Source organism: Polypterus senegalus, chromosome 15 (assembly GCF_016835505.1).
Source record: "Polypterus senegalus isolate Bchr_013 chromosome 15, ASM1683550v1, whole genome shotgun sequence".
Lineage (NCBI taxonomy): Eukaryota > Metazoa > Chordata > Cladistia > Polypteriformes > Polypteridae > Polypterus > Polypterus senegalus.
This window is the reverse complement of record NC_053168.1, coordinates 118,770,897-118,794,886: the sequence shown is the minus strand read 5'-3', so window position 1 is coordinate 118,794,886 and position 23,990 is coordinate 118,770,897. Positions and strand designations below refer to the sequence as shown.

General features: G+C 39.8%; 1 protein-coding gene across 1 annotated transcript; it reads left to right on the top strand.

Moving 5' to 3' along the window:
* The first annotated feature begins 18,480 nt into the window (after positions 1 to 18,480).
* LOC120515968 (potassium voltage-gated channel subfamily S member 2-like) lies at positions 18,481 to 23,544 on the top strand. The gene is made up of 2 exons (XM_039737368.1): positions 18,481 to 19,166; positions 19,750 to 23,544. Exon 2 carries the CDS (start codon positions 19,790 to 19,792, stop codon positions 21,206 to 21,208), a length of 1,419 nt encoding a protein of 472 aa, XP_039593302.1. The 5' UTR covers positions 18,481 to 19,166; positions 19,750 to 19,789; the 3' UTR covers positions 21,209 to 23,544.
* Positions 23,545 to 23,990: the final 446 nt, after the last annotated feature.

Here is a 23,990-nt window from a genome sequence, read left to right as displayed (position 1 = left end):
TTGTGTCATGAGCACGAGGCGGCTATGCAGTGTCTGCAACGGACGTGGCCATCCACCGTGCATAAGCTACCTTACTGACATTGGCGGGCGAAGGAACCACTGATTCTTCCTCTGCCCAGTGCCACCACAAGCCTAGAGCCGCCCCTGAGTACTGCTGCAATAAATTATTTCATCGAAGTGAAACACATGTTTAATGACGTGCTTTAACTCCTATCATCATGAAAATGATATCACGTATACATCTCAGTATTTTAGTTATTCAGAGAGCTGTAATATCACGAATGTCATGGACTCTGTGTCCAGTTGGAGGAAGAGAGCCGGTTTAAAAAGCAAGTAGTGATTCACACACACAGGCACATAGAAGATCAAATACAAAACAAAGCATTTAACGTTGTACTTTAATTACGATGTGATTTGAGAAACTGGTTAATTAAACGATTTTAAGATGAAGGTTATGATGTTCTACTTTAATGACAAAATAAACTACGTGATTAAAGTGGAAATTTCGAGATTGAAGTTGACATTTCGTGCTTTTTCCTCACTGTGTGCCTTTTTTCTCTGTACCCTAATAAGCTTTCATATGACACTCAGACAGTGGGCTTACAACTCGGTTTTCCACGGCGACTTTGATATGTGATTTCTTTTTTATTTTCGGCACTGTGCAGCTTTGTGAACGTGAGATTTCAAGTTTCTCCAAAACGTTATGTCACTCGATCAACTTCCTTTTGTTGATTATACCACTGTTTAATTAAACAAATAGTATGTTTTTCCTTTGCCTCCACTTGGTATTCGCTGAAATTCTTATATTTTCCCCTGTGCTTTTCCCATTGTCTTTTCACAGAAGGCTGAGCTTAAGGGCGATTTATATTCATTTGCATATTCAAAGAGGCATTATTCTGGGAGGAGTTGGGGCGGGACAGGAGGCGCGTGCACGAGCGTTACTTTTCACGCTGATCGGGATTTATGTAAACCCACTGGAAGGGATATCACCGTCAGACACTGGTGTGCACGGCACATTCAAAGAAGGGGCAATTGTCCCTGTCCTTTTTGTTGAATACAAACACATGTCCTTATGAGATAATATATATTCATATTTTACAGCTAAACTGTGCTGCTTTTATTTTTTAATTTTGAGTCGTTGCAACTTCACTACTTCTGTCATCTTCATAAAAGAAAGAATGTCAGCCAGGCAATGCACATTCAGCTAAACCGATGATATGTGTTACTAGATTGGGACGATTTTATTATAATTACAGTCCATCTTCGATTCCATCTTACTTTAAAATGGCTACCGCCCTGTGACCTGCTAGTACATCAGCATTGCTCTGTACAGAATATTGGTATGTGAACTTCAAATGCAGGTCCATGTAGTTTGCCTGAGCAAACCGAAAACTATGCTGTGGCCTTTCAATCAAAAAGCTTGCAGTTCCAAAATGATGATATTAGCTCTCCAGGACAGTTGCAACAGAACCTCTAGATATAAGGTGAGAATGAGAAGAGAAGTGCCAAATGAGCATAGGATTTAAAATCCGCACACCAGATTGTGAAGCAGCAGTGCTGGCCACTGTGCCACGTATGGGTCATGTCCCTAAATTCCTACAAAAAATCATGACTTTCAGGGTTCAAAAAAGCTAATGGAATGGCAATGTGTTTTGATCGTCATACTGTATTATCGCATGTCTGTTTTTCTTTGTTTATACAACATCACTGGAAGTTGCCACTTGACTATGATTGCTGCACAAATTATGTTGGGGATGTGTTAATATTTAAAAGTCATAGTCATAGCTTGCATGATCCTTCCTTGAAAACTCCACTTTCCACAACTTTCCTTTGCATAGTTAGTTTCTTATTTACGTAGGCCCTAGTGCTAGGTTTTGGTTTTAATGTCATTTTACTACTGACTTTTGATTTATGTCTTTGCCCCTTTTATTTTTGTTTGCCATTTCAAACTCTGATTACCACAGTTTTCACTTTTGCTTTGTCTGATCACACCTTTGTCCTTGTTAACCACCCCTTCTGACATATTCTGTGTCTCACGTGGCAATGCCCCCCAAGTGAACAGGCACAGCCCTTTGAAATAAGAGCTACACAAACCACAGAGGTTTCCAGACTCTGGCATGACCTACCGAAATTAATCAGGTCAGCTGACTCCATGAATTCTTTTAAGAAACAACTCAAAACTCATCTGTTCAGGAAGGCTTTTAGCTCTACTTGACTTTACTACCCTTCTCTCAGTTCACCTCTCTGTCAAGGTGCTCATGTAACCATCAATTATGTTGTTTGTTAGGCTTTTTGTCTCTGAATTTACTGTCGTAATATTCTTTATTTATCTATCTGGTTTAGTACAATGCTATATACTGTATACCCTGCCGTTCTTTCTTAAATTTTGTGAAGTGCCTTGGGCATGGAAAAGGCGCTATATAAATAAAATGTATTATTATTATCTAGGAACATCTGCCGATCTTCCAGGAAGAGCAGGCATCAGGGCAGGGGAAACAGAAGCTCGGCCTTTTGGGTCATCTTGTTGCCAATTAAACATTTACAGGGACAAACATAACCTTACATTCTCAAACTCCTCCTGTCATGAGAGAGATGACACTTACATGGGTCAATGACAACCCTGGATTTCTACTCTCTGGTGGCTCCCAGAAGCCCTGCATTACCAAACCAAATACCTGGCCCATTATACTAAGACATATCTAAGAATTTTTTTTAAGGATTAAAGGATAACCAGGGGAAGCTTATCAAAGATGTAGATATAGTCAGGCAAAAGACAAAAGATCAAAATGAAGAAATCAAAAAACAGAATTGAGCAACCTAAAAAGAGAGATGTTAATCAGGTCAAGTCAATAAGGAAGCTGTGGCCTGCAGGGGGTGCACCAGCTCCCCAAACCAGACACAGACAGATGTAGGACACAAGTTCAGCAACACAAGCTTTTTTATTTTAGTGGAAAACTTTTTTTCCTATCATATCCCACCTGCACAACACAGTCCATAAACACAGTAATATGACAGTACTTTTTCTTTTCTTCTTCTTCTCCTTGTCTTTGTTTCTTAATCTTCCTCTACTCTTCCAGCAAGCTTCATCCTCCACCTCCCAATTCTGGACCTCCAAGTAGTGGCAGCAGGCTCCTTTAATCCTGCACTTCATTTCCGGTGGCTCCTCAATCCAGTCCAGAAGCACTTCTGGGTGAAGTAAAAGCCCAATAAAGTATGGCCTCGCAATCCCTGCAGCACCCTTGGAACCCAAGAGGGCTGTGCTGAACTCCAACTCCTATGGAGCCTTGTGGGAGTCTGGGGGAGATAATGCCCTGTATGTGTTCTCTCTCCAGGTCCTTCCATTACACAGGCGCCCTGGCCATATGCCACAAAGCACAAACCCACCGCTTGGGCCAACTTACAAAAGAAGCTAACTATGCTATGAGAACATTTTACTGGTTGTTTAATCACCAAGGGATAATATATGCTGTGACCGTGTCCTATTTATATTGTAATCTATGTGATCTTATTGGTGCAATGATTGTTGTTTTGTTGTGGGGGTGTCACAGGGAGACCCCACTGCACCTGTAAAATCTCCAGTTTAACCTCTTTCCATTTTGCAGTCAGGAGTCAGGCTACAAAATCTTTCACATACACTGATCACTGAGAGTCCAAACCAGGACTTATTGCACATGTCATTTATTATTATCATATTCACGCTAAGTTTTAAACATAAATGTTCTTAATTCCTAAAATGTGCCTAAAGCTGAAGCTAAGCGATTAGATATCGGTTTGGCCTTAACCTCAAGTACGACCTGGATGGATAGCAGCACTTGTTGTCGAAGACTTGACACCCAGTGTGCCTACTGCTCAGGTGGAAGTTTTTCTTGTGTTACATAGGGAGTGAGTGGGTCGGTCTTTCCGGCAGAACTTCTGGCTGCAATGGCTAGGGTGGAACCCAGACCGATTTGTCCCGTTATTTTTGCACTGGAAAAGACTCATCGCAAATTAGCTGCCTCCTAGTAATTCTTGAAATTGTAGCCCACATACTCCTTAGATCGGCCTGCAGAATCTCATCTCTTTTGTAGTGTCATTCACATAAATAGGGCTTACACAATAAAAAATGGGTTTTCTCTGTCATAATGAATCAAGCTTTATTTTATATAGCACCTCTCACGGAGACCTGCTCCTGATCACACAGGAAGCCAGAGGACATCTGAACATGGGCCCCTCAGGAGGAGTTTGCTCATTGCTTCTTTTATGGTTAGTGACAGCTAGCAGCTCAATACTACTATTTTGTTTTTTACACTGGATAATCAGAAATGCTGACCAGGCCATGCCTGAGGCTCTCCAGAAGTAAAGCACGAATTTTATGCTTAAATTAAGTAGGTGAATCATAGAAAAGCTGCTGATTTGTTTAAAAAAGAAGAAAGAAAAAAAGCAGCTTGATGGTTGCTATAGCAACAGTGGCAGATGCATAAGATGTATAAATGTGATGTAAATCGAATTTTGCCAAAGGCGTCTTCATCAAGCAGGAACACTGGGGTTTGGGGGGCTGCAGTGCCTCTCTTTTACTTTGATTTGTGTGTGTAGAGACCAAAAATAACTTTACAGTCCAAACAAAGACAGCTCACTGGGAAATACACGATAGAGTTGTTGAAGTAGCAAAGCTAATTTACATGTGCTTGACCATGGCCGCTCTCAGAGATACTGTAACACCACTGCCAGCTGGAATAACGTTAAAGCTGTTGTCATGACATCTTAACAGACAAAGTGGCACATCAGCAATGGAAATGACGAGAAAGGCCCAGAGGCACTGGGAAACCATCCCAGACAAAAATTTGGAAATTAACTTTATTCAACTGTGGCAGGATAACTTAAACTTTTTTTTTTTTTCTCGCGACCCAATCTTACCCTTCTTACTGTTTTCGTGGTCCATTCCAAAACAATCATCAGATTGGAGTACAGTACGGGTATTTGGAGAGTAAGATAGCGGGGGCTCCCCCTTCAATAGTCATAGTGGAGCATTGTCAACTGTTTAATTAACCTGCTGCAACCCACCACAATGCACTTTGCAAGCCATACGCGACCCATTCCCATTAAATATATAATGGTGACTTGCGACCCTATGGAGGCAACTCGTGACCCCCATAGTTTAAGAAACTCTGAACTACGGGGTTACTTTGCAGTTTCTTGTTGCACTTTGTTCCATTTGCAGTACAGATCAGGTCTACAGAGCAGAAGGTTAATTCCATGAAGATGCTGAAGGCACACGTAAGAAACAAAATACACCCCTGTGAAAACGTTAAGTGCACCCCATGGAAACTATTGACTTCTATACTAATAAAAGGCAAAGCCCTCACTGACTGACTGACTGACTCATCACTAATTCTCCAACTTCCCGTGTAGGTAGAAGGCTGAAATTTGGCAGGTTCATTCCTTACAGCTTACTTACAAAAGTTGGGCAGGTTTCATTTCGAAATTCTACGCGTAACGGTCAACAACGTCCACCATGTTGAACGTTCTTATTTATGGCCCCATCTTCATGAAATTTGGTAGGCGGCTTCCCTGTGTTAACCGAAACCACTGTACGTACTTATTTCAGCGGTATGATGCCACTGTCGGCCGCCATATTGAACTTTCCAACGGTCTTTGTTACTTATGGGCCCATCTTCCAGAAATTTGGTACACGGGTTCCCAACGCTAACGGAATCCTACTTACGTACATATATACCTCCATAGCCTGCAACTCGGTCACCATGTGAGGCGGCGTTGGGTCCCCCATCCCAACGCCTCCCACGTTGTTGGCTGCCTGCCTATATAAGGCCGTCCGTCGTTCCGGTCTCTACATTCCCTTCCTTGCTTCGCCATGGGATTCATGTCTCCCTACTGATAACTACAGCCTTTTTGTTTAATCCACGGCTTCTCCGCTGTTTTATTGTTCGTTTATTATGATTATAGTTATTGTGTAGGTATTTTAGACTTACTTTACATTGTTCAGGTACCCATTTACATTATCATTCCAACCGTACCCCCATTAACATGTCTATCAAGGTGATCACCATCGATCAAACAACTGTCACTTACTGAGTTTTTTCCATGCCCGGAGATGGCGCCTGCCTTTTCCATTCTCTTTGTTACATATTGCACGGCCATATCAGGCTCACTCTTGATATCCGGAGCAACATTGTGTCTTATGTATTGAATGACTGGGACAGGTTCAAGGTGTGGACTGATGACGGTACAGGAGATAATTATACTACACAGGAGCACTATAAGAGTGCTTTCAAGTGTACCGAAATGGCCAAATATTTTACACCTTTGGACAACCGCCAATGCCTCCTACACATCATAGATTCACAGGTGACGATTTTAGTAGTGAACACTTTGATGTTCATGAATGTTTAAACTCTCAAAAGCTGGATGTGAAATTATCGATGAAAACGGTTGTATACTTACACTTCAACACAAGTCCTGCAAATACTGTCGTAATTGAAACAAACCATGAAACTCAAACCGATTATGACAGCAGCAATCCAAGCTGTGAGATTTGAAACAAGATTACTGTTCACATGGCCAACTGCACGTTGCATGCTTAAGAGTAAGCTCAGCGCACAGCTTGGTCATGTTACAACCGGAGGGCCGAACTCACAATGTGGTATACAAAGAGATCCTTAACAAATAATTAGTGGTACAGTGGTGTGAAAAACTATTTGCCCCCTTCCTGATTTCTTATTCTTTTGCATGTTTGTCACACAAAATGTTTCTGATCATCAAACACATTTAACCATTAGTCAAATATAACACAAGTAAACACAAAATGCAGTTTTTAAATTATGGTTTTTATTATTTAGGGAGAAAAAAAAAATCCAAACCTACATGGCCCTGTGTGAAAAGTAATTGCCCCTTGTTAAAAATAACCTAACTGTGGTGTATCACCCCTGAGTTCAATTTCCGTAGCCACCCCAGGCCTGATTACTGCCACACCTGTTTCAATCAAGAAATCACTTAAATAGGAGCTGCCTGACACAGAGAAGTAGACCAAAAGCACCTCAAAAGCTAGACATCATGCCAAGATCCAAAGAAATTCAGGAACAAATGAGAACAGAAGTAATTGAGATCTATCAGTCTGGTAAAGGTTATAAAGCCATTTCTAAAGCTTTGGGACTCCAGCGAACCACAGTGAGAGCCATTATCCACAAATGGCAAAAACATGGAACAGTGGTGAACCTTCCCAGGAGTGGCCGGCCGACCAAAATTACCCCAAGAGCGCAGAGACGACTCATCCGAGAGGTTGCAAAAGACCCCAGGACAACGTCTAAAGAACTGTGGGCCTCACTTGCCTCAATTAAGGTCAGTGTTCACGACTCCACCATAAGAAAGAGACTGGGCAAAACGGCCTGCATGGCAGATTTCCAAGACGCAAACCACTGTTAAGCAAAAGAACATTAGGGCTCGTCTCAATTTTGCTAAGAAACATCTCAATGATTGCCAAGACTTTTGGGAAAATACCTTGTGGACTGATGAGACAAAAGTTGAACTATTTGGAAGGCAAATGTCCCGTTACATCTGGCGTAAAAGGAACACAGCATTTCAGAAAAAGAACATCATACCAACAGTAAAATATGGTGGTGGTAGTGTGATGGTCTGGGGTTGTTTTGCTGCTTCAGGACCTGGAAGGCTTGCTGTGATAGATGGAACCATGAATTCTACTGTCTACCAAAAAATCCTGAAGGTGAATGTCCGGCCATCTGTTCGTCAACTTAAGCTGAAGCGATGTTGGGTGCTGCAACAGGACAATGACCCAAAACACACCAGCAAATCCACCTCTGAATGGCTGAAGAAAAACAAAATGAAGACTTTGGAGTGGCCTAGTCAAAGTCCTGACCTGAATCCAATTGAGATGCTATGGCATGACCTTAAAAAGGCGGTTCATGCTAGAAAACCCTCAAATAAAGCTGAATTACAACAATTCTGCAAAGATGAGTGGGCCAAAATTCCTCCAGAGCACTGTAAAAGACTCATTGCAAGTTATTGCAAACGCTTGATTGCAGTTATTGCTGCTAAGGGTGGCCCAACCAGTTATTAGGTTCAGGGGGCAATTACTTTTTCACGCAGGGCCATGTAGGTTTGGATTTTTTCTCCCTAAATAATAAAACCATCATTTAAAAACTGCATTTTGTGTTTACTTGTGTTATATTTGACTAATGGTTAAATGTGTTTGATGATCAGAAACATTTTGTGTGACAAACATGAAAAAGAATAAGAAATCAGGAAGGGGGCAAATAGTTTTTAACACCACTGTATATTTTCCCTCAGTTTAAAAAGGTTTAATTTCCTTCTTAATAAAAATTTTAAGGCAGTACTTTGCCGCTGTGAAGCGTGGGTATTTTGCTAGTTCTCAATATACTTGAACAGGCAAATATTAGATTTCCATGCAAACAGTGCCTACATTTGCAGGTGATATAATCAAGCAAATGACACATAAAATTGACATGGTGTATTCATTCTCATAATCTAAGTTAACAAATAAGTAAATCTGCCACATAGAAAATGCAAGTACATCCCTACACTTATCACTGCTTAAAATCCATAAAATTGGAATTAGGTGTTCCAGATTAGGTGCCAATGATCAGAACCTCCTTAGGAAGTTTTCAGTTAGAAAGCTGTCCGATTTAAACCACAGATATCTAGGATATTGTGTTTTCTTTGCTACTGACATGTGTGGTGGCATCAGGCCAAGATCAAAAGTGCTCTCTAAGGCCCTCAAAAAGAAGTTGTGGATGCCTAGGAGTCTTGCAAGGGATTTAAAGAGATCCATCAAATTATTTGAAATCAATACTTATTGCATTGTAAGAGAAATCATCTTTGCTGTCCAAAAAGAACACTAAAGCAAAACGACAGTTTGACATTGAACATCTAGGTAAAGGCTAGACCTTCTGGAACAGTGTTCTCTGAAAAGATGATTCAAAGATGTTTGGAAACAGTAACAGTAGATAAGTTTGGTGCAAACAGAAGACAGAATGTTGGGAGAAGAACCTTTTACCAGCTGTGAAGCATTGTGGTGGAAATGTTATAGCTTAGGATTACTTTAATGCCTCAGGGCCTGGGCAGCAGAAGTCATCTGTGAATATACATCAAATCAAATTGTGCTTGAGGAGAATGTGGGGCCATCTGTCCTAAGGATGAAGTTGAGCCTGAAATGGACCTTTTAATGTGATGATTCAAAGCAAATTAGTAAATCAAACCAAGGAATGGAGGGTTACGTACTAGCTTAGCCAAAGCCCTGGTTTGAATCCCATTCAAGGAGAGGGAGACAGGGGGTTTTGAAACAGGCAGTACATGCAGCAAAACTCGCAAACATCTTGAAACTTAAAGAATTTTGCATGGAGGAGTGGTCAGAAATTTCACTGATGTCAGACTGGTGGGCAGTTAAACAGAGCACTTACAAGACATTATTTCTACTAAAGGGAGCGATATCAGTTTTGGTGGCCAAGAATTTACTTACTGTTTCCCCAGTAGACCATTGCATCTATTGATATTTTTCTTAAATAAATGTTCAAAAAGGCAATTTATTCTTATGTTTTTATTCAAGTATGTCACCTTTATCTGTAGGCAATGTTTGCATGAAGATCTTCAGTTTACCTGTTTAAATATGTTGAAGAAGTCAATGATTTCCATTGGGTGTACTTAGTTTTTCCACACAACTACATCTTCAAAAGTGAGGGGAAAAAGCCAACAACTAACAACTTCCACAGCTGGTCACGAAAAAAAAAGTTTTTTTGGATGTGCACATTATGACTTGGTTTCGTTCTTTAATTTTCAGAAAGGTTTCCAGTGATTGTTTTTTTTGTTTTGTCACTTTGTTTGGAGATTCAAAATGTTTTTCACACAGTTAAAAATCATTAATGTCTTACAATGTCACCATTACTGTTTTTCAATTGATAGACATGTTTGTCCAGTGAGCATTTTTGGGGTTAAGGTAGGAAATATAGGGGCTGAGAGTGGTGTGACACAGTCATTTATGTCATTTTGTTTTCTCTGTCTCCAGTAGTCCCACTACTTTTGCCCCATACACTTTAACCAATAGGGGGTGCCACTGAGCCCTAAACCATAGACAAAGCAGTACACAACACCATCACAGATTCAAATAATACATTTTTATTTGTCACAACACCTTCTTCATACAAACACCAGTACAAATAAACCATTCACAATCCTCCGTCCTCCAAAAGAGCATTGCCCACTACCTCCTGACTCAATTAAAGTGAAGCAGCGGGCTCTCTTTAAAAGAAGAACTGCTTCTGGTCTCCTGCCTAAGTCGTCCACAGCACTTCTGGGTCATGTGGAAACCAGGGCAGAACCCCCCCAGCAGCGCCCTCTGGTGGACCCCAAAGACCCCAACTGGGCTGCGTTTCCATACTCTAATTTTCATGCCACCCTGCAGGTGTCATAATTGGGTTCAGCACTGAAGAACACTGTCACCTGTCATGTGGGAGAATGACCTGCTCCTGGTAAGCCTGTTCACCCTGTCCTTCAATTATGGCCTTGTGATGGTCCAGGTTTGCTCCAACATGTCTGGTGCTCCCAGGAACCTCTTGAAATCATAACTGTTGATAGTCATGTACTGAGATAAGCCGGGCAAATGAGGACACACACATTCAGCAAGGGGTTGGTGCAGAAGTATTAAATGCTTTTATTAAAAAAAAAAAAAAGTTTTCAAAAAGTGCAATGCTCCATCCAGTACATAATTAAATACTCCGGAAAATCAGTGAGACAAAAGGACAGCTGCTATACAGACTTTTAAATTATCAACGTGCAGCGCGACAAGCAGAACACGTAGCTCGGCAGCATCAGGAGAAAGAAAGCAGCTGATCAGACCACCCTGCTTGACAATGCAAGTAGCAAAGACGCAAAGTGGCTGGACTGTAGTACGTCTGAAGAGGTGGAAGGGGCCCCCTAATAACCCAGAAAGCAAAAACAGAATAAAACAATGCAGTTATTGGGTTCTTTTGGTTATTCTTTCTGGGCCTTGTGCATCTTTCCCTGTCACCCAACTTAACCTACTCAGTTGTTGCAGCTGGCGAATACACCAGCAGCCACGGTCACAACCTCCAGCTCTTGCCACGGCAGCCTCCATCGATATCTGATATGACGCTCTCAGCTGACTGTCTCTCTATTTTCCACTATGCTGTCCTCATGTATTATGGATACCTAGAAGGGCACCTCCAATATTGTACCCGTTCCTCCATCTGAATTCAATCGTGACAGCACCCCTGGAACATCAGTCACTTGCTCCTCCGTGGGGCTACCATCTGCTCTACCTCTTCTTCCTCATACCAGCTCAGACACCCACTCTCACACACAGTTCCTTTTCCTTCTTGTTTTTTCTCTCTGTTCTCTCTGCCATGCAGGCTCCTTTAATCCTACCTGACTGGGTGCAGGTGTGGTACTCTGCATACTTCAAGGTGTGAATGAGGCACCTGACTGATGTGTTTGCATTTACAAATTAATGCGCAATCAGCCAAGCACCCCAATCAACCCAAGAACAGCGCAACCATGTGCATACCCACACCCATTCAGAATCTGTACACTCCGGAACTCGATTATTTATTTAAAACTGCACATTGCCACGGACCTCGTATCACAAGCCACCTGGCATGGTATGAATCCCTCCTTTATCTCGGCCAGGATGACTGTCCTTTCTTCCTGGCACCTACACATATTTAAAGAAAAACAGTTGGACCAGATGTTGTCATCCACTCATGAATCTAGTAAATCAAGGATACAGATCCACATTCTCAGAAGCTTGATTTCCTGGCTAAAGAAGCCCAGATATGGACAGGGTGGTCCCTGTGACTAATTTTGGTTGCAACAAAAGTGTCTCCATTAAGCAAGGAATCCATGACAGACCTCAGCACTTCTTTTGTATGCCACTTATATTTTCAAGTTACACATGTAACTATTTTGCAACTTCTTGGATAGCTAGGAGTGTATAACACATGATATCAGTTGGTGTAAAGGTTGGTGTTCCTCATTATATGAGTTTGTTGATAAAACAAAATATCTCATTAGTGCAAGTGATGCTACTTAGCATTGTCTTACCATTACAGAATCTTTTTACTATGAGCTCTTGACTGTGTTTTTAGTTACTACATTTAATATTCTGGTCATTTCCATCTAATAATCTGCTTCTTGCTCCTGAGTCACAAAAGTGCAGAATTCTATCAATCCATCCATCCATTATCCAACCCGCTATATCCTAACTACAGGGTCATGGGGGTCTGCTGGAGCCAATCCCAGCCAACACATGGCTCAAGGCAGGAAACAAACCCCAGGCAGGTCGCCAGCCAACAACAGGGCACACACATACATACATACACACACACTCATACACCAAGCACACACTAGGAACAAATTTTACATATATTTTACATTTTTATATTAACTTTTTTACAGTTAAATTTGTGACATTTTCATGTCTCCATTTTGTTGCACATTTTAAACACTACCATTTTTTGACAATTTGGTTTCAGTCCCCATGTTATGGCTCATTTTGTTGTTTTTTTAAAAATGATTTTCTAAATAATCACTTGTTAATGATTGTTTTTCTTAATATGTATCTTGTTTAAAGTACTGAACGATGTTAATATTATTTATTTAGTATGTTGTGTGCCTTTTGCCCTTAAAATTGAGCTGGGAGATGGAGCCACATGACATAGCTAAAGCCCTGTCGCCAGTCTTATTTAAGTAGAAGCAGCACATGAAATGGCTCCTTCAACATCAAAGTTATTCTTCAGTTTCTTGGCTTGTACTTTCCCCCCCGCTTTTTGGATTTCCTATTTTTGATCTTGGCTCTTGAAATAAGGTACTATTTCTGGTTATTGTGCCCCAATGATCAGTGTTGGGTCCACTTCTCTTTTCTCTCTACATTCACTCCTTAAAGTTTTTTATTCTCCTGACTTCCCCTACTACCTTTATGCAGATGACACAAAAATCATCCTCTCATTTCCGTCTTACAACCCACAGGTTTCAGCCCAAATCTCCAGCGCTCTCTCTGCCTTCTTATCTTGGATGAAAGATCATCACCTTAGATGTATCCTTTTAATGTCAGATAATCTGTACTTGCCTTCTGACTATCTTCCCACAGATTTGTCTTTAAACATCGCTCTTCAAGATGTCCCAATTCTGCATCACTGGGACTCTGGACGTCTCACTTTCATTCAGTGAATATACAGTATTTCCTCAATAATCCAGTTATGAAATTTCTTTCATTCTAATATTTAGAGGATCTGTCCTTTTCTCAGTAATTATATTAAACACCTCCTTGTTCAGGCACTGGTTTTCTCTCGGCTGAACTACTGTAGCTCTCTCCTGGCTGGGCTTCATACAGCTGTTATCAGACGTACCCAAATCCTCCAGAATGCATCTCATTGTTTCATACCTACAACTCTTCCGCTTTGGTCTCTCTGCTGGCTTCCTTTTGCTGCAAGGATCCAACTCAAAACTCTTGTCTTGACATATGGTTCTCTGAATGGTTCTGCTCCTCAAGATCACCAGCCTTATGTTCCCATACATCCCTTCAAAAAATCTGGTTGCCTCTGTATATCTGCCTACTGTCCCTTCTCTTGACAGAATTACCAAGATTGGAAAATACGTCTACCAAAGCTATGGCAGGATCCCTCTTTGGCTATTTGAACTGCACCCAATTCACTTATGTTTAGGCATCTTTTGAAAACACACACACAAGTTCTACTCCCACTTGCTTGGTTCTTTGTTTTTTTCTCTGTTGCTTTTGATGCCTTGTTATTTCTGATCATTCGTGTATATATTACAACTTTCTTTTTAATTTACTTTGGATAAAGGTGTCTGCTAAATAACTAAATAACACATTTTTTTGCTTTGCTTTTAAACAGAGAGTTTGTTTCCTTTGTTGTTTGCTGTCTTTTGTTTTCTTTGAAATACTAATAATCTTTGATTATTAAAGTAAATCTGTTTTGTTGTCTTGGGCCAGAGATTTTACAGTTTTTCCTGTTTCCCTTTCAAACATATTTTTTTACACCATAAGCCTGCCTCTTGAGTTTGAGGTTAGGTTGTATGAAGTATTGAGACATAATCTGTTGGTAAAGACCTTTAATGGAGCAGAGGTTCGGCTTCTGCACCCTTTTTTGAGATTTTTAATTTGGCAGGATCAGAACACCCTGCTTGTTTGGACATGGTTTCTCTCTCACCTTCTGGCCTGCTAATGACTAAAGGTGATAGACCTCAAATTGAATGTCAGACCTGTAGCTCCATCAGGATAAATCAGCAATCAGTAAGAGGGAAAATGTAAAAACCCCTAGCTCATAACATACAAAACCTAAGTACTTTAATTAATAATGGATTTATTAATTTCAAAAACAAGGGAACAATGGTTTGTCTAACAGGGGCCAGCCGAAGATTACCAAAGCCCTGTCCATAGACCAGTAATTGAATCCAAAGACAGAACTAAAATCTATAAACCTAATCTACAGAAGTAGCTCTTACAGTGAAAAATCGAAACAAAATCCAAAAACAGAAGGAGAGCTGAACAACATCCCCAAGATTCAATGCCTCCCTGAATACCTGACTCCATACTGCCTTATCTAAAGTTCATAGAGCAGGCCCTCAGTTGTAAGGTTGGGATTCTATTTAAGTATGCCAGGTACATAACAGAAAGAAGCCCCTGTATTATTTAACAACAATTCTAACAAAATATTCATTAAGAAATAGATAAATAAACAACATAATCAATAAACAATCAAATACTGTAAGATTTAGAAAACAAGGAAAAAGAAAACATGACTCCCTTGCTGTACCATGTCAAAATTTTGTCTTTGTACAGCCCAAACCAATCTTACTCTGTAGAATGCCATATGATAAATTTGCATATCACTAAAATGAATTTTAAAATATCAAATAAGGTGCAACCAATGAGTGTTACCTTGAAAGGCGACATATAAAACACAGAGTGGCAGATCTACTAATTCACAATGCAAGCCTTGCGTGAGGTTGTCCACATCGTATTTATGAAAAGTGCATCACTTGTTACCCAAGAGGAGGTCTCCCTATTAAAATTCTAGAATATACAATCACATGTGTAAACACAGGTTTACAACACACCTCCAGGAAGGGAAACCAGAGTATCCAAAAACAGAATGCACACAGACACCTTAAAGACCACTAAACAGGCAACCAGCTGGATTTGGAACTTTAAGCAACACTTGTGATCATTTACCTTGAGACTCACTGAAATGAAGAGTCAAAACTTGTATCTAATTGAATTGAACCATATGGAGCAGGCTCCTTACATAGTGAGGTAATCAGTCTACACCTTTCATAGTAAGCATTGACACCAAGTTTCTTACAAGAAGAAAACCAAAAAGTCTCACCAACAAGAAAGAAAAATCACATGGCAGAGAAAGGAGGAGGGTAAAAAGGAAATAAGTAGAAAATGGAACCATAATAAACATATTTGTATTGTCCATGCTGTAATGACAAATTGTGGCATAATGGAACCATTTCAGACCCAGTTAACCAGTTTATGGTGGCCTGTCCCAGCAGCACTGGGTGCAAGACAAGAAACAGCTTTGGACTGGAAGTCAGTCAATCAGAGGGCAAACATTCTGACTCACAAAGGAACCAATTTAGAAATGACATTGAACTGAACCTATACATCTTTGGGAAGTGGGAGGAAGAAAACTGAGAGAGGCAAATAGAAAAAATGCCACCTCCACACAGAAACCATCAGGGAATTTAATTCAAATCCAAGACATTAGCCACCTCATCACTTGACAAAATCTGTATTATTAATTCTATTATGGCTGCAGTTTTCACCGCTCTGGCCTAATCTCTACTTAGATGATGGAAATCGTGATGCCTCAGATAGTGTGTTCTCTTCATCCAGATAAGGACTAAAAGTTGGCACAAACTGACTGTGCCCGGGAGGGTCAGGAAGACATCTAGAGTAAAGAGGCACCCCATGAGGTGAGCAGAGGGGCATCAGGACCATTCCCTCCACCTGCATGACCCAAGAGGAACCTTACAAAGGAACAACTGAAAGAGATGTTTGCAGTTGACATCTGGCTGAATCAGAAGGCAGAGCTCTGGCCTATATACAGGGGGCACTCTGGTATATATATATATATTCAGTTGGCACTTAACCACTAGGAAAAAAGGCAGAAAGAGTAGTCAAAAAGAAAATATTGTAAAGCTGCTCTAAAGCCTTGATGTTGGGACCTTGAAAACTGGTTGGTAAAAAATGGTAGGGAAAAAAAAGGTATCACATATTAAAAAATGATTTGTTTTTTGCACTAGTTCTCTTTCCGGTGGTCAGAGCTCCCCTTAGAGGGCAAGATAGATATACAGGTAGGCACTACTTTATATAAAAGACAGAAATAGCCTTATAAACCTCAATGCAATGCGGCTCACTGGCCCACGCTCAGTCTGTTTGGTTTCGCAGACCACAGGGGATTCTTTACTTGATGTAGGAAGCCTTAACACATTTCGTGAAGGCTTTATATACTGCTATTTAAAGTTGTACCTCATTGTATCCATTTATTTAAAAAAATAATTCTAATGTGACTTATTATCACAATCACAACACCTGCTTTGCAGATATCATAGCAAATAATCGTTGAGATGCCCTGTATAAAATAAGGATTTAATGACTGAGAAGCATTTCATCAGTCCATCAGCCTTTGCCGCTCACATAATTAATGAATTCTCATAGAAAAACGTTGAAAAGAAAATGTGTGGAAACGATTTTGAGCATTGTGGAGACAGGAAGAGAGTGCAGCTTGAGGGAGGTTGCAATTGAGTTTTGGTAAATGCAACACAACGCACCGAGACGCTTTTGGGACTTTGTTGCAGCCACCGATTTCAGTGGCTTGAGAAGACCAAGGAGGTTAAGAGTCATAACATTTTGTTAAAAATGGAAAACGTCCGCTTAAATGCAGCCACTAATCGAGACTTTATTAAGCCTTTTTTGTTAACAGCAATTCTCTCATTAATCTCCGACGAGGGCGCGAGACTTAGCGAACAAGCTAATGCTGATTTCCACAGGGCGTCTCTAAACCAGTGTTACTAGCTTCAGTTAATTTCGACTTCAAGTAATCGTTTTTCAATGCTGAATCCTAGCTGCTATTAAAGCACACGCCGGGGACCATTTACAGCGGTCAATGCCTGTTCCCGTACATAACTGCGCTGTTACAAATGTCAGAAAACGTATTACAGTGTAAATTACAAACCATCGACGGGTGTAGGTTATTAACAAATTAAACTGCCACGTGCTTTGCCTTCATCTTTTCAGTTCTTGGAATTACAACAGCTGGCTCATGAACCGTAACGTTGGAGACTATTGATAACGAAGCGTTTTCAGATAATGGTGCATATGAAAGGCTTCAAACAAAAGGAAATGTGCTAAAAATACTATACCGTATGTTGCTCACTGGTTGTGATCGTTTTACACTTTTCAACTATTTTTTCTGTTGTTATAGTGATTACATACGCACTGAAATTGCTATAGTATCTTATCATTTCTAGTATTAAAGTTAGGTTAGCACTTAATACGTGGGTAGGAACCTGGCAGTATACGGACATTCTCAATACAGATTGTTTAATAGCGGATTTACAAATATGGCTTGAGCGTCAAAGTAGATTTTTAAGGGCAGTTGGATCGCTTTACAAGCTAAAATAAAAATACAGTGATTTTAATTAAGTCTGGAAGTTAATACTTTGCAATGCAAAGGCGTAACATTCAAACCAACGTAAAGGTTTCAAATGATAGATAGATAGATAGATAGATAGATAGATAGATAGATAGATAGATAGATAGATAGATAAGGTGCTATTTTACAGACAGGCAGACAGAGCTGAAAGCCACCATAGTACAGACGGACAGAAATTAAATGCACTATATTACAGAAAGACAAGCAGATTCAATATATAAGAATTAAATATAAACGATATCTTAATTAATTTTTTTTACTATACATTATTTTAAGCACTACTAAATTAAATGTCATATAAACATTAATTTTAAAAACAAACGTGTTTGTTCACCATCGCAGCATTTTGCCCCCATTCCAGTAATTTTTAACTTCGTAAAGGTCTCAAATGAAAGACAGATATAGATGTGAAAAGCAGACAGATAGAAATATTAGAAAGGCACTACATTAAAGACAGATAACCAGATCGGTGTGAAAGTTTCTATACAGTATAACAGAAGATTCTATATATAAACTACATAGAATATAGTTTAAATGAAGGAAAATACTATGCATTATTTGAAAAGACCTCTAAAAGAAATGTAATGGGTAACAGTGCTTTTAAAAACTACCGTGTTTGTACACCTCCGAAACATACTGACCCATTCTATATGTTTTAACTTGTTGGTAGCTTTGGTTAAATTTACAGAAACAAATATTTCCCTTGTTCTATTTTCGGAAAAAATTGTAACAAGTCTTTTCAATTCACAAAAACTTGTTCTTTGCATTACAACTGCGAAACTTACACGGAAAAGAAATTGCTCTACTTAAAAGGATTTAAGTTTTTAAGTAAATTGAAGACAACTATTTAAAAAAATGGCCAGTGTTTATCGGTTAAAAAACAATTAACTAGATGGGAGAGATAGACAGTGGAGAAGTAAACGTCTGCAGAGCGGGAGTGACGCGCGCCGCCGTGCCGGAGCTGTTCTTTCAGCACCACAGACTCGCTTCACTGATTCAAACTCCCCGTACGACTGGCGCTGCTGTGATGTGGAGCGCATTGAAAGTGGTATCTTCGAATGCGCTTTATTAAGGCCAAAAAAAAAGAACAGAAGGAGAAGAGGAGAGAATGGGTGAGGTAATGCACGACACTGTGCGATGTACCGACTGAGAAGGTTCCTGGTTAATGCAGAGGAGGAAATAACGGATCAGAAGAGCGAATCCTTTCTGAGAGGAGAAGATGCTCGCCTTGGCGCCTGCCGAAGGGCTGCAGGCTGTGCTAGCCGCAGCTGGTAATTTCACAGACCTCACCTCTAAAGACAGTAAAACGACACGATTAAACCGGAGCACGGAGCTACAAGTTGAAACCACGGAGAAGTATTTAGAAAAAAACAGTCACCTCAAACAGTCAAAATGGAGTTAAACCGCTCCATGCCTACGCACAAGGCGCGTTCGCTCTAGGTAAGATCTTCAAGGCATTTCTCACACCGTGCACACACAGTAATAAAAACTTGACTGATTTGTAAAATGTAATCTCGCTAGAAGGCACTTTGCATGCTACACAATAGTAAAACAGGTCTAATCGACGATTAGTAAAAATAAGCCTATTATTGACACATTACCTTTTACTTTGTGTTTAGTTTAAGATACTCTGCGTGCTCGAGTCACCATTGCACGCGAGGGGTAAATATATCTATGTATTTCTATGACCAAATTTTATTGGATTTTTTTCTTTAACGGAGATATTGATTTTTATTCTTAAAGCATGCATGTCACGAGGGATGTCAACGTTTGCTGGTGTGTTGTACGCGATCAGTCTCCTGTTTTTCTAAGCCTGAGATTCTCTATGAGGAAACTGCCCCAAGAAACGAGCACACGGGCATATTAAGGTTGTTTTTTTTTATTTTTTTTAAGAAAAGGACTGCCTTTCATAAGTGGTCTACCTCTCAAGAAGTGTTAATCGTTTCGGGAATTATTCACAGCGTCAAAATGTATATGCCACTCGCTATCATAATAAGCGTGGTACTTTTTTCTTTTCCTTCAGCTTGACCGGTTACCTTCGCACCTGAGATCTTCCGCCCATTATGACCGGCCAGAGTCTGGAGGAGCTGACAGAGGCCAGTTTTGAAGACAGTGTCATCTGTATAAATGTGGGAGGATTTAAGAAAAAGCTGAGGTCCAACACCCTTTCCCGGTTTCCAGAAACGAGACTCGCGAGGCTGTTGAGTTGCCAGTCCAAGGAGTCGATATTAGAACTTTGTGATGATTATGACGACAATGAAAAGGAATTTTATTTTGACCGAAATCCCACGCTTTTCCCCTACGTGCTTAATTTTTATAACACTGGACGACTCCACGTAATGGCCGAACTCTGCATTTTTTCCTTTAGCCAGGAGATTGAATACTGGGGCATCAATGAATTTTTCATTGACTCCTGCTGTAGTAACATTTACCACTGCAGAAAAATTGAGCCGGAACACGAAGACTGGGATGACAGAAGTGAAGAAGGCAGCACCACTTCTTCCTTTGATGAGATACTTGGATTTTACAATGATGCTGCTAAATTTGATATGCAGCCGCTGGGAGCCATTCGGAGGAGGATATGGTTAATGCTGGACAACCCTGGCTATTCTATTCCCAGCAGGATTTTCAGTGTGCTTTCTATTCTGGTGGTTCTGGGCTCTATCGCTACCATGTGCATGAACAGTATGTCTGACTTTTTGATCTATGATAGTGATGGCAAGTCTCACGAGGATCCCCGATTTGAAACAGTGGAACACTTTGGTATTGGATGGTTCACGTTGGAATTGATTGCTAGATTTATCGTTGCTCCAGATCTTATCAGATTTTTTGAGCATCCTTTAAATATTATTGACCTGATGTCCATACTGCCTTTCTATCTGACTCTTATTATCAATCTGGTGGTTGAGAGCAGCCCAACACTTGCAAATCTTGGTCGAGTGGCTCAAGTACTCAGACTGATGAGGATTTTCCGCATCTTGAAACTAGCCAGGCACTCAACGGGTCTCAGATCTTTAGGTGCCACGCTCAAGAACAGCTATAAAGAAGTGGGGCTTCTGCTGCTTTACTTATCGGTTGGAGTATCATTTTTCTCTGTTGTAGCTTACACCATAGAAAAAGAAGAAAATGATGACCTGGCCACCATCCCTGCCTGTTGGTGGTGGGCTACTGTTAGTATGACCACAGTAGGGTATGGAGATGTAGTCCCAGGATCCATAGCAGGGAAACTTACGGCATCTGCCTGTATTTTGGCTGGAATTTTAGTGGTTGTGCTGCCCATTACGCTCATCTTTAACAAGTTTTCTCACTTCTACAAACGTCAGAAGAAACTGGAAACTGCCATGAGAAGCTGTGACTTTGATGAAGGAATAAAAGAGGTCCCCTCAATTAACTTGAGGAAACTACTATGCACACAAAGTGAAATCACTGATGGTCAGCCTTTCAAACATGAGTCGGAGCTCCCCAAGCGAGCAGAGCCTTGACAGTTCTTTACAATAACATGCTAAGCATCTGAGGCCTCGCCAGTGATTCCCTTGTAGAGGAGCACTTACATGTGTAGTTGTAGAAATTGTGGACTTAGACGGACAATATTCATGGTGTTTTTCTATCTTTAAAACCGACTATAGATATTTGAGACATTACATAAATGACCCATTTCTATGCAGTATTGAAAAACTGCATGAAAACAACCATCCATGTTTCTCATTAACTGCTGGATGACAGCATCTGGAAGCAGTGTAAGTGAGTGACTTGTGTTTGACCGCTTTATCCACGATATGCTCTGTAGGCTGCACATGGGAGCACACACACTTATATCTATATACACAGAGATGTGCATCATCTTCAGAATGGCTTTGGTATATTTGCTATTGCTAATGAACTGCTGACACCAATTTAAATCACCTTAAACACATTTGTAAGACTTGGACAGTCCTCAGCACACCAAAAGCATGGCTACTTGTCAGAAATGAGTGTTAATGAAGTGTCTCAATATGCAATGATTTATATGCAGTCCAGTGCAGAAGCATTCTCATTTGTATATAACAATAGCAGAAACATTGTGATTCAATAATGCTGTTGCTAATAAATAGTAAAATGTAATGTATCTGTTAAGAGTTTACCTCACTAAATTTCTCTTTGTTATGATGTATACAGTAATAGAAGACTCATTTTGATTTGCATGTTCATTAATACAAATTCAGATGCATTTGGAAGCATTTTACACTTTTACATACCTTGAATTAAAAGTCTACAGCTCTTTACTGCCTTCGCAATGAGTGACAAGGAACTCAATATGACAAATTCCATGAAAAGTACTATTAATTTCTGTCACTTTCAGCTTTTCTTTAATATCACCCTTCTCATTAGAGCTATGCAAAATGCAGAAAGGATTTTTATGTAAACACAATTACATACAGTTGATCAAATTCACAGTAATAAATTTAAACAAGATGGAAACATAAGCATAATATTATTTAAAAGAATCATCTAAAATTGTTCGATCCAGGGGGTGGGTGGGGGAAATAAACAGTTCACCATGTGGATTGCTCCTGATGCCTATTAGTGGAATGCCAATCCTACTAAAAAAATCAAAGACAACACAAATGTTACAGGCTATATGTTGCATCTTGGTTATAGGAGTGTGGAAGAGGTCAATCCATTTGCTAATCGTCTAATGTACACCTCAGTGTAGTCTTTACAATGAAAACCTTAGGAACATCAATTACGACTCCCAGGGGAAAGACAACTTATTTAACAAGGATAAATTTTTATTCAGAGTCACAAAGTGGATTTGTCTTTAGATTGTGGCCCTACATACTGTGGAAGGTGAGCTCCACTGAAATGTTATTGGCAATCCAAAACAGAGCTTTCTTTTGAAATAACCCATAAAATATTAATAATGTAGCCTTCTGTGTTAACTTTATCAGTTTCAGTCAAGTAGCAAATAGAGGAAAATAAAACACACACATTTATTTTACATTATTCTCAAAGAAAAAAAACCCAAAATGCAATATTTAAATTTATTCATCAGATGCTTTACTCCATATCAACTTACTAATTGTTTTCCAGAGTTATAACAATGGACACGTGGGAGGGTCAAAAGATAGTGAGGAGACAGCAAAGGCAGCTAAATAATGTTCAGCAATGGTTAAAAAAAGCAAGTAGAACAAGCTATATTTTGAACAGCACCTTTTCAAGTTAAAGAGATTTGCAGACACGTTTTAAAGTAAGCCTATTATTCATTCTATACAGGGCTTGAAATGTGCTATGTCACCTAAAGCAGGGGTTTTCAAGTTCAGTCTTGGGGGTCCCTCTGTGGTTGCAGCTATTAGGCCCAACCAATTTCATATTTTAAATGGCAAGCTGCCATTTCCCAGTTCCTATGCTTTGTTGTGCTACTCCAAAAATTATGTATGCTAAATGACTGGAGTGTAAAGGAACAATTTTTGTATTAGACAGCAATGAATGAATATTTTTATCTTGCAATGTAGTATTTTTTTTCCTTTGTTAATATTTAAGTTAAGACATTATATATTAATAATGTGAATAGCACTGAAGCAGCTGCTGCATTTTAGCATTCAGTGTTATTTGCATTGGTATCCTCTCTACTGGTCATTAACTGTCATATATAGATGCAATTTAGACGGCAAACTCCACAGAAATAAATTAAAGGCAAAAAATATATAACCATAATTTGGTACAAATGTAAATCTTAACACTACCATATTTTTCTAAATGCAAAATAAGAAAGGTTGGGTAATTAAAAATTAGATCAATTAGAGGTACAGAAAGTATTCAGACCCCCTTCAATTTTTCACTGTTATATTGCAGCCATTTGCTAAAATCATTTAAATTATTTTTTTTTTCTCATAAATGTACACACAGCACCCCATATTGACAGACAAAAAAAGAATTTTTGAAATTGTTGCAGATTTATTAAAAAAGAAAAACTGAAATATCACATGGTCCTAAGTATTCAGACCCTTTGCTCAGTATTTAGTAGAAGCACCCTTTTGAGCTAATACAGCCATGAGTCTTCTTGGGAAAGATGCAACAAGTTTTTCACACCTGGATTTGGGGATCCTCTGCCATTCCTCCTTGCAGATCCTCTCCAGTTCTGTCAAGTTAGATGGTAAACGTTGGTGGACAGCCATTTTTAGGTCTCTCCAGAGATGCTCGATTGGGTTTAAATCAGGGCTCTGGCTGGGCCATTCAAGAACAGTCACAGAGTTGTTGTGAAGCCACTCCTTCGTTATTTTAGCT